Source organism: Saccostrea cucullata, unplaced genomic scaffold (genome assembly GCF_032062105.1).
Source record: "Saccostrea cucullata isolate Sc308-1 unplaced genomic scaffold, CSIRO_AGI_Scuc_v1 ctg1837, whole genome shotgun sequence".
In the NCBI taxonomy this organism is placed as follows: domain Eukaryota; kingdom Metazoa; phylum Mollusca; class Bivalvia; order Ostreida; family Ostreidae; genus Saccostrea; species Saccostrea cuccullata.
Genome location: NW_026930802.1, coordinates 352,124 through 364,180, shown reverse-complemented (window position 1 = coordinate 364,180; position 12,057 = coordinate 352,124). Strand labels below are relative to the sequence as shown.

The window sequence follows — 12,057 nt, the reverse complement described above, 5'->3', positions numbered from 1 at the left end:
AAAGATTGTTGAGTCAGCACTGATATCGAATCAGAAGTCATAAGCCTTTTTCGGTTTAAAAAATTCATTGTACTCAGTACATTTCAATTTCATACCGAAGCCGATGAGAAACATAAAGTAAACATAATATAATAGAATATTACTTTATGGGAAGGGGCCTATGGCAATAAAAAAAAAATCGTTGTGTAGTTCATGAGTAACAATGTGTCCTTTAGATTTTTTGGACCTACTTACATGTAAGCTTATCAAAACTAAGACAATTTATTTAAGCTAAAGGAAGAAGGTCAGATTTTGAATTTTGACCCTATAGTTTATTTCTAAGAAATTTCATCTCTCTTTCTGTTTGTCTGTCTCTTTCACTCTCTTTTTTTTTTATTCCATCATATGTTTTAAAAGATAAGATCATTTCAAAAGCTACCTTTGTATCCTATAAAGGTTATATTTTTCCGAAATAATTAAAAAAAATATTTCAAAATCTTTATTGGTCATGTTATTTAAACAAATAATGCTATATGGTTCAAAACATTTCACTTTAAAAAATCTTTCAATAATCATTATATTGCGAAGCAACATATATTTATTTGTTATGCTTTTCAATATGTCAGAACTATTTATGTTTGTAACAATTTTTTTCTTTTACATTCTCTTAAAAGAAAACACAGGGGAATAAATATGAGCTGAAGACCAAAGGCTACATATATAATTATTGAAAAAAAATCTACGAGCGCGACTTCCGAAATAACATTGTAAGATACAATAAGAGAAACAGAAGTGGCGTTAAACAAAACAAAGTAAAGTATATAGACCACTTTTCTCGACAAAATATGGCAGAATGACCAAGAATGACTGAAAAATATATTTGCAACAACACCAACTAAAAGACTCGATACAAAACTAGGTTTCTGTGTACAGTTTTCATAGATAATGTGGTTTTGTTTGAGTTTTCGAAAACAAAGTAAAGTTAAGATTATAAGAATAACAAGATGACCTATGAAAACATATAAAGCCGGCTTCAACCCAACAATAGATGCAAATGTGCCAAACATAATTATTCGAATGAAAATTTGAATACCTCTTTCAAACAACAGAGCAAGTGAATAAGCAATTTTACGCCAAAAAGATACACAATTATTTTTGTGCGATTTTGTAAGAGTTCTTTTGGAATGTTCCAGTCTTCGGTCCTCGTCTTTATTAAGGTACTTCGTGGCAAAATATACACTAAGAAGGGAGGACACAAAATTAATGACTAAAGAAATATCCTGTGCGTTGTACAAATCTGTAAAAGAAAAAAAATCAAATTCTGTTATCAGAAATAAAAAAAATCGCCAGATTAAAATATTATAGAGAATAATACATGTGCATTGTGTTTTAATTTAATATTGTCTCTTTAGTATTATCTGGCAGAATTCATAATATCAAAAAGAGCAATACCCGACTACTGTATATAGAGAAAAAATTCTTTATCTGAAGTTTATCTTGGATGTGTGCCAGCTTTTACATAATTAATCTTAATGGGACAAATTATCAATGATATTCAAATGCACTTACCGATGTTAAGATCTTTATTTTCATATTTAATAAAATACAATAGAATCGTCTGCGGAATTCCCTCCAGAGCGGCTTCAGTCAACCAAAGGAACGTCAAAGCTTGTAAATACCATCTCGCTCTCCAGCGTTTCCAACCCATTCGAATTGTCCAGAATAATCTAGAAGCAATTGTTAAATATCTTTCAAATAAGGTATCAAAGAAGAAAAAAAACTAAGCACTGTATCTCAGTGTTTCAATCTGACTTTTAAATACAATTAGATATTGGTTTATATTAGCTTTAATAATTGAACTCTTTAAAATAAAGACAATGCTAAAAACATTATTTGTTAAATATATTCAAGACTTTCTTCCTTCAATATTGAATGAGGAAACGATTAAACACAGGTTATATTTTTTTAATATGTTCAGTATATATTTTGATTTGGTTTTTTATAATTTGCTTTTTTTTGGCTTGAAGGTAGGATTATAAGATAAAAATATAGGTAAAAAGAAAATACTCACATGCAGCTTTTTAGAAATGGAAAACATGCAAGCAGTACAAGCATTAATCGACGGCGTTTATTTGAGGGATCCACATGGTAAAAAAGAGGATAAAGCACCAGAAAATATGACAGAATTATTGGAATAATGGTTAAAGCCAAATATATAAGAGCGGTAACTCTCTGCTCATGCTCCAAATAAAAGTAAACCATGAACGAATCTTGGAAGAAATCAAACATATATATGAAACTGAGAATTGCCGTTGCGATCACTATTATACATTTTCCAATGTTTTTGCAAATTGATTTGCATATAGATGTTTCCAATTCTTTTTCACTAGAAGTGTAGTCCTTCTGTTTAGTAGACACTTTTACGGCATGCAGGTTCGTGTTTGATTTAGTTTCTAGTAAGTTAATGTCGAATTCAAGAAGAGCCTTCAACTTTTCCTTTACGAGGGCACAAAACAGAAGGAAAATGAAGATGAGGATGGTGAATGATCCAAGAGCAACTGCGAAACACGTAATCTGTTCCTGTGAAAACCCGAGGCTTTCTGCAGGGAAATCTGAAAGAATTGTGAAACAGATAATCTAAAAGGTTCAACATTTCCTTCAAAAACGTGAATTTTATATCATAAAGAAGTTTAAAACCTATATTCATGTTGTATATTAAAAAAAAAACTCACCTGAACTGTTCATTTCAACCATTTCTACGTTGTGAAGTTGAGGCACTGGAAAATTTTTTTTAAAACAACACACCGCTCAATTGAAGATTACAGCTATAACGACGCAGTATGTTTGAGAGTCAAATTATGTTAAAAGATAAAAGTCGTCAAATTCATTTGAATCTGTTTTAATTATAACAGCTGTCGATGTCTAAATTCCTTTGTTAAGGGAAGAAGAGCACACAAGAGTACACTAAAGCGCACACTGAAGGCCAGTATTTATTCCACAATTTAGTATTCAATCTTAAATAATGATATTTATATACTGGGTATATATATGGAAATTCCAAATGTAATAATAACTTTTTACCTCGTTCTATTTATATTTTCTGAAATACCCGCATGCATGTGTATTTACAGAAAACGATATACATGGACATACAAATGTGTTTATCTACCAGTTGATTGCGATAAAAATAGATTGATTTTTACAAGTTACCTATCTCAACGCTTGAAGGGCGGTTAAAAAAATATAATATTTTATTGTATAGAGAAGTATTGATACATCTTTATATTGCTAGGAGAAACACCTAATACGCAAGTCCATAGGTAGCGACTTAAGTTTGGAAGGGTAATGTCTAAGCAAAACATTTTCATTTGGGGCCACTTTTAACTACCGACAATTCCTTGACATGCAAAGGAGGGTAATCAGATTTTTTTAAATTTATTTTAGGGGCACAAGCATATATATAAAGAAACAAAATAAGTAAGAAACATATATTCAAGTCCTTGTCTACTGACTGTAGGAACAGTCATGAGACAAGAATATCATTATATGTTTATTCTCTCTTTTTTTGTTACAATCTTGAATGCAAATTTGAACAGGGAAAATGATTACTTGATCTATAAATAGATAGGAGAAATCTGAATTACATAATGAATAAAAAATAAAACTTTTAAAAAGTAAAACTGACATACGATTTATTTATAGATCAGATAAAGCGTCATTAATTTCAATCGATTTTCTTAATTTTAAATTAAAAAAGAAAATTATTTGTTTAAATAATTTTCAGAAAATTTTATATGGCTTTGTTAGTTCTGATATTATTAACAATCATAATAACATTTATTTTAAAAATTGCGGATTTCAAGGATTCTGTGTCTGTACAATAAAATACAAAAAGAAAATACAATAACTTTCTGCACAACACCGCTTTTTTGCAATATGTAGACTACGATTGATTGTTATAAACAGAGATCACTAATTTCTTTGTTAGATATCCCTAAAAATATGAACATAAAATGTTGTAAAAAAAGGGTGTAAAATCTAGAGCAAGTTTACACAATCATCATTATTTAAGGAAGGATTCATTGAAATACATAACTTTTTTAAAATTTGCAAAAGGGCATTAAATATTCAACAAAAACAACAAAGTATGTAATTAATCACAAAAGCTCTAAATTGTAAAAAGGAGAGTCACACGCAATATTCAATGCATTATATGAGTTTATAATGTTTAATTACTCTGGCTCAAAGACTGTACTACAGCACAATGCAAGGGGGGCAACATAACATATACTTGCAAAGACAACAGTATTGTAAAAAATAGCTACATGAAAATGGTTACTCTGTAAAAAAACATCTACATATAAAGTCTGGAGATTTAACGTGAATATCATGAACCAAAAATATTAATAGTTTTTGTTTGCATATTTGTTTCTATTATGTTGTATTTGTACACAGTCAGGCACTAAATATTTAATTTGAACATATAATTATAATATATGTATTTCCAATGATGGGTATCAGTTAACAAGACTTACAAAAAGTATTTTAGTTATATATACATTACCGTAGTAAATCAAAGTATTTTAGTACGATTTGCATGTAGATTTATTTTATTTTTTAATTCCTTAAAAATTTTCTGATAATGAAATAACTATTTTTTTCTATATTAGCATACTTTTTTAAAAAAAATTATATCATTGGTATGTTATTTTAGAAACATTAAAATTTTTAATCTTCAAAAAAGCAGCTTTTGGGGTAAAAATTTATAGTAAATCAAAGTATCAAAGTACCTACTATAATCAATTTCTATAGTATATTATAGTTAATTAAAAAACAATTCTGTTAGAAAATATTGATTTTAAAATTTGTCTTGTTCTCGTCTTTCAGACTTGAGTTGGTTTGAAAGATTGACATAAACAAATCAACCTAACTTCTATGCATAAAACAATTTAAATTTCCAGGGGGAAATCATAAAGATTAAAGTTTATTTGATATTTTCACTCATTTTTTCTCTTATCCACATTCGCAGTAAAAATAACAAGGGTTGGCATACAACTGTTACAAAACCAAAAACTATATGGAAATCTCTTTTTTTCCGAGGACAGCATATTAGAAATACCAAGAGCAAGATTTACAGCGTAGAAAAATATGTAATACCAAAAATAAAAGTTTTTTTCGCCCACCGTCATCGAAATAGCCATTCATAGCAAAAGAAAAGGTTGGCAAATGAACCAACTACAATACTTAATAGAGCAAATACTTTAATACTCTTATCATCTGTAGTTATCGTATAGACACAGAAGCCCGAAAAGCAAAAGTATATACATATAGTCTAGTCATTCTACTGAAAAATGAGAACTAATTGCAACAGAATATATTTTAATGCAGATTTGTAGATAAGTTATTAGTAACTCACATATAAAAAGTTTAGAAAAATTCACTCAGGGGAAAGTTGGGAAATCGAAAGATTAAAATTAGGGATCAATATGAATTTAGAATTACCCATTTGCACACCGTACTTTTTCTATATGATCTTTCTATGACAGACAGTCTGTAAACAATAGCCAATTAGCATTAAAAGTTGTTGTTTTAACCTGTAGTTTGTTATGCAATTTTAAAAAACTAAATAAAAAAATTTATATATTTTGATTTTCAAAGAAGTGAAGTTTTTGATTTGATTTGAACATATTTTTTTATGTAAAATACATAATTGGATTGGGCAGCAGGCATAGCCTATATGAGCCCTCTCCAAAGAAGTTTTGACTTCCACCCTAGCCAAATATCATCTACACATATATATAGGCCCTAATGGTTGCAATAAAAGTATGGAACGCTGTTTGTATTCACAATATACATGTATGTGAAATTCCTAAATGTGAATGTGTTTATTTTCATTTTATTTGTTAACACCTGATGGACATTTATACCCCAGTAATTTTGGAATTTATACACAAGAAACAAAAAAATGTATGGAACACAGTTTGTATACAAAATAAGTAAAAACAGCCTTTTCTAAAGAATTCTGCAAGGAAGCTTATCAGACAAGTACATGTACAATGTATATCCGAGTTGTTACAATTGCATCATCACAGAATATATTTTGATTAAATATCTAGAATATATATAGAAATTTATCATTTTGAAATAAAGCGTACAGAATTTATGGAATCACATGAACAGGATTTGATTTGAAGGTCTCCAAGTTAATAAAAATCAAATATTTAATTCCATGCAGGCATCTCCGGAACTTAAATTTGAACTGTGTGATTCAAACATTTTTTTTTTTTTGCTCTCCAGATTTACTGCTTATTGCTTTTGTAAAGAGTAGCGAACCTGATATAAAAAGCCAATTGATATTGACCTTTTTCTCTATAAAGACTGCACCATGCATCTATACATGTACAAAAGCTGCATAATGTTAATAGTAATGGAAATAATTCAAATGGAATGGTTTAGACAGAATTAAATGCTTAAATGCTCTTTTTTAAAATTCTTAATGTAACTTTTTAACAAAATATTTTAAACCCATTTTTAAAAACTTAACTTCTCCTTGTAGATTATATGGTCATTTTGCAACAGTAAAATGCCTGATGCGGTGTAACGTTGAATTTTGACCTTGGTTGAAAATTGACCCGGGGGTCATTTTTCAACGTTGAATACGGAGACCAAAGGTGTTGAATTTAGACCCTAATCCGTTGAAAACTGAGCCGGGTCGTGGAATTTCGATCATGAAACTGGTTCAAAATTCAACAGCATAAAAATACATATTTATGATTGGGTTTTCACTACTGTGACTTAATTCATAGGTATGCGGCCCCGTTTTGGTATTTACTGCAAAAAGTAATATCCCCTATTTGAATAAGTGATATCATCTGTTCCAATAGATGATATCACCTATTTGATTTTTATTTGTGATATCACCAATTCGAAAAGGTGATATCGCCTATTCGAATGGGTGATATCACCTTTTCCCGTCGAACAGCTGTAGTTTTTTTTTTTTTTTTTTGCTTACAAATTAATTTGTTTCACTTATATATCATGTTAACAACATGAAAATCGTAGAAAACGCCTGAAAACTGGGTAGTCCGAATTTTCTTGGTTCCAGTGGTAATCTATATATTACAGGGAGCATTCATTTTTGACTGTTGTAAGAAACTCAAATAGGTTATATCACCTTTATGAATAGGTGATAGCACTTATTCAAATAGGTGATAGCACTTATTCAAATAGGTGATATCACCTTTTATTCTAAGCTCTCTGACTTTATCACATGATTAAGTATATAACAGCATAAAGACTTGAGTCTTTACTATTCATAGAATCTGAAATGCATATTGTGATCATATGCTATATTGCAGGAGTCCTTTTAGAAAATTTTATTAAAGTGATTGACATCTCCCCTGCCTAGTTTTCTCATAGAACAAGTGTTAAAATGGAGATAATTTTTTGTAAAAACAGAAATACATGTAGTATTGATTTCTCAATTAAAGATAATTCAGAGTATGACTTGATGTTTCTGAAAAAAAAATTACTACAACTTGTATTAATATTTTTTAATGTTCCGTAATTGATGAGACGTAACAATGCCTTGAAGTCTTGAATTAGGATCTACATGTGCTTTATATTAAAATATATTGGATATCTTTGTCAAAAATTGATACGAGACATAATCAAATAATTAAATTAGCATTCTGAATAATTAAATCCTCTATAATTACTCCATCAATGTATAAAACGAAACACATTTATTTAATATTAAACAGCAACAGCTTAATGTATGCTGATCCCTAGTCTCTAAGTCTTGAAGAGAGAAAACTTGTGCCTTATTCCCAAAATTTTCAAATTTTGTTTTGTCAATCTATGTGATAAAATGATTTATATTCGATAATAATGTGAAACTTTACATTCCTATTTAATTGAGTTTACAACCAATTCTAGTTTAATTTGTCATATTTCCCAGAATGCAATCATGGCAATTATTGAAAAAGAATAAAAAAAAAACATCGCATAGGATAAGAGATCATAGAGATAAAATTATGTAAATAAGATGAAAAGTTTGTCGAATAGGAATCGTATTTTTTTCGAATAGAAATGGATGATAGTATTTTTTCGAACAACAACTTGATTGCATATAACCAAAAAATTATCGAATAAAAAAAATAAAATTATCGAATAGGAATGACAAAATTAGCGACTAGCAACCGATTGTTTTAAATATTAATGACATCGAATAGGAAACGCGTGTTTTCGAGAAAAAAATATGTAAATTTTATGATATATGAATCATATTGTCACATTTCCTGTAATTGGAATAGCAATTTATCGTATACAAATTACAAATAATGGAATAGAAATAACAAGTAATCAAATAGGAATCACATTCCATAGAATAAGAATGTTTTAGAATAAGAATAATCTTATTCTCAAGTTTATGGTCCGAAAGCGATCAATTTTCAAGCCTAGACAGGCTACTGACATATAAGTTAATTGTTACAGGGATTTCAACAAATTATTTAAAGTCAGCATTACTTACATGCTATGGTCGCTTTATTGCTCTTTTCACAAATATAACCTATCATTGGAATCATTTTCGTCGATGTGTTTCATTCTAATTTTTAGGCTATAAATTTTGTTATTTTTATACTGAATTTGACTAGATGGGATGTTCCACCCACCTGATCAATATATATATAGGGCTACTTTCTAGACTGCAGATTTTTAAGATTTTTGTTTTATGCCCTATTCGTTGTTTTGTAGTTATTTATGGATGCCATGGATTTTGGAAGGTATTGTCAAAAATAAAGTTGTCATGCTTGAAGATAACTAAAATCGTGCACTGTTCAAAATGTACATGTATATACGTGGTGATACTGTATGTTTATTTCTATTATTCTTGAAAAGAGAAAAAATTGAAACCGAAATATAAATAAAGTGATACTGATAAATCCCATGAAACAACTTCCCAGCTAAAAAATTGTTCAAACTTTGAGGTGGGGTCAATATTCAACAGGGTCAATTTTCAACTTGTTGACGTCATCAGGTGTAAGAAAAAAAAACAATCTGACTAAAGCCAGACCTCTATTTACGCTATCGCATAGAGGCTATATGCGATAGCGTAAATAGAGGTCTGGCTTTAGTCAGATTGGGAAAAAAAATATCAAGCTGTTGAAAAATGACCCCGGGTATAAATACAACGACTTTTGGTCTCAATATTCAACGTTGAAAAATGACCCCGGTTCAATATTCAACGTTGAAAAATGACCCCCGGGTCAATTTTCAACTCGGGTCAATATTCAACGTTACAGCGGCACTTATTGAAGCTCCATTTTATATGGGGACTGGTGATAACGGCGTTTCCATGATCGAGCATGCTTTAGAATGTGAACAATCTGGAACACTTTCAAAGTCACTTCTCAATAACAGCAACATTGAAAAAAGAAAAGTAGATGGACGTGAATCTTTCTACTATAATTGTATATTGTTTAACGTCCTTCTTGAGAATTTTTCATGCATATGGAGACGCCACCACTTGCCGGTGGAGAGCTGCACATTTTGTTCTATACTCAGCACTTCGGGCCATTAAGCAGTGAGGGATCTTTTTCGCGCCAGTGTCTACTGTGACAAGGGACCTCGGTTTATACGGTTTTATCAGACCGGTCTCCACATCCCTAATTTGAACCCGCGACGTAAGGATCGACTCCTTACTTCGCAACTCTAGAGCAGATGCTCTAACCACTGCACCATGCAGGTGAATTCCTAGATTAAAGCCAAAGTCTTATAATTTCTATAACTGTTAGGATAAAAATATTTGGGGAAAATATAACAAAAATTAAGAATACTTTTACATATGAATTTGAACAAGTAAAAATTGATAACCAGTATCTACCAAGAGTTTAACAATTAATTCTTCCTTGAAACAAGTAATTGGCTTGCTCTCTTTTAATCCATTCCATTTATGTAAGTGCTTTAATTTGACCTTATATTTTTTTTATCAATAAGAATAAAATAATCTTCTGTGTGCTTTCAATTGCCCCCACCCTCTTCAAGTAACATTACATAGCAACGGTTTGAAATACATTAAGATTTAAGAAGGGTTACTAACAATATAATAATTATTTACTATGCAGAACCTTTGCGCGCTAATTTCACGATATTTTGTTCTCAGTGCAATTTAATTACTGTTGATTCGGCTACATCTTGGTCAACAATGATCATCTTTAAGGGATAACAATTTCAGATTTTATCCTAAAACGTGTCTTATCTTCTTATTATTGAATGTAGTTGAGGGTTATACTGAAAAAATCTGAAATATTTCTTGGAATATCACCATCAATGAAGCAACATTAAATGTTGCTATGTTCTTATCACACTGGAGGGCGTGGTTTCATTTTATGGAGGGTAAAAAAATACATTGATCCACTTGATATGAGTAAGATAGCATTTTTATTATACCCTGTAAGGTACTCGGGTGTGGGGTGGGTTCAAGGTCTGATCAAGCAAGAACCATCATACTCATTATAGTGTACAAGCATTTTATCATGCTGATGTAAACAGAGTAATTTTTTTTTTATTTCTGAGCATTTTATACAAGTTAACAACCAATCATATTGCAGGGACTCAAAACTGGTGTCACATGTTGAAAGAAAATTTTCTGAAGGGTGGACAACACAACTTTGAACAATGTAATCTATGTGGAACAGCTTTGCTGTGCTTAAAAAATTCAGATTTCAGAATATTTTTTGACAACAAAAAAAATTAACAACCTACCTAATCCAGAATAAAAACATATAAATCTATTTCGGGAAGGAATGGCGTTCTATGAGATCTTCCCACAATTTTCTTCATACATGTATACGGGGAAAACCTTTCGGTTACAGGAGGGATTCAGCTAGGTTTTTTTTTTGGGGGGGGGGGGGCATTTTCTGCTACTTTTTCATTAAAAAATTCTTATTGGGGGATGTCCCTTGACCCCTCTAAATCTGCTCCTAATTATTTTCGGATATTACCTTTCATATTAATTAAAACATTTTTATTGTTTCTAAATTTTGGTGATTGAGTATATTTGTGCTATACTTAACATTGCTGAATACCGAAGTTTTTCATGTAAAATTCATTTATAATGTATCCATGGTTACCACCTATTTACATAAATCTTTTAGATAATTTCTTTGAAGCATTTATGGCACAAGAATACATTTTGAGTAACGTAGTGACTGTATTCGTGTTTGTAAAGGTTCATTGTTTAAAAGTAGGTTATATTCTAAATTTATACTGTTTCCATGGCAACCAACACATATAGTAACCAAACTTTAATATTTTTCCCATTCATTTTATTCAATTAAGTTTATTTCCCTACTTACATGTTTTTTTTTAAACCAGTATACAAATTTCTACTTTACATTGTTCGTTTAACACTTAATCAGAGTGAACACAATACGTCCCAATAATGACCTCAATTTTTCAATTTTCCCATGTATTAATTTTTCTAAACTTTTTGTTATATATTCAGATCATATCATAGATTGATTAAAACTAAGTTTTGAAACTGTTGCAATTAGTTCACATTTTGATGGAAAATTTGATAATTTGACTAGACTAATAAATATACTCCAATAACAATGCCAAGTGCCTTAAGACCAAATTTTTCGGCAAACATTATGTAAATTATGCTTCGTGGAATATATTCAAACGGTTTTCCAACAAACACTACAAAAGCATAAAAATACCAAAGACGAGTATTTTCAGTTTTGTACTTTTCCCAGTAATGTTCTTCGTCTTCAGGGGTAATTTCTCATCGTATAATTTCTCTGACGTCCTCCTCTCTCTCTAAGGTCGTTGTAACGGAAGCGATAGATACAGCCACGGCAAAAAGGGAAACAATCATTGCCCAAATCTCTGTTCTTCCAAAATCTATTTTATGGAATGATAAATAAATTAAAATATTTTTTTTCGACTTTACTTTGTTTTCTAATTTTAAATGTAATATTCATTCATTTCATTTTTTGTCAAAATAAGTTAAACAATCATTTCCTTTTTATGACAATTGTACATAGAACTTTCAACAAATCTGTATTACCT

At 30.1% G+C, this 12,057-nt stretch overlaps 1 protein-coding gene across 1 annotated transcript; it reads right to left on the bottom strand.

The window, feature by feature from the left end:
• Window positions 1–521: 521 nt before the first annotated feature.
• LOC134230149 (uncharacterized) lies at window positions 522–2,861 on the bottom strand. The gene is made up of 4 exons (XM_062711926.1): window positions 2,712–2,861; window positions 2,051–2,591; window positions 1,549–1,706; window positions 522–1,276 (listed from the first exon to the last, which is right to left on the bottom strand). Exons 1-4 carry the CDS (start codon window positions 2,731–2,733, stop codon window positions 612–614), a joined length of 1,386 nt encoding a protein of 461 aa, XP_062567910.1. The 5' UTR covers window positions 2,734–2,861; the 3' UTR covers window positions 522–611.
• Between the last annotated feature and the right edge of the window lie 9,196 nt (window positions 2,862–12,057).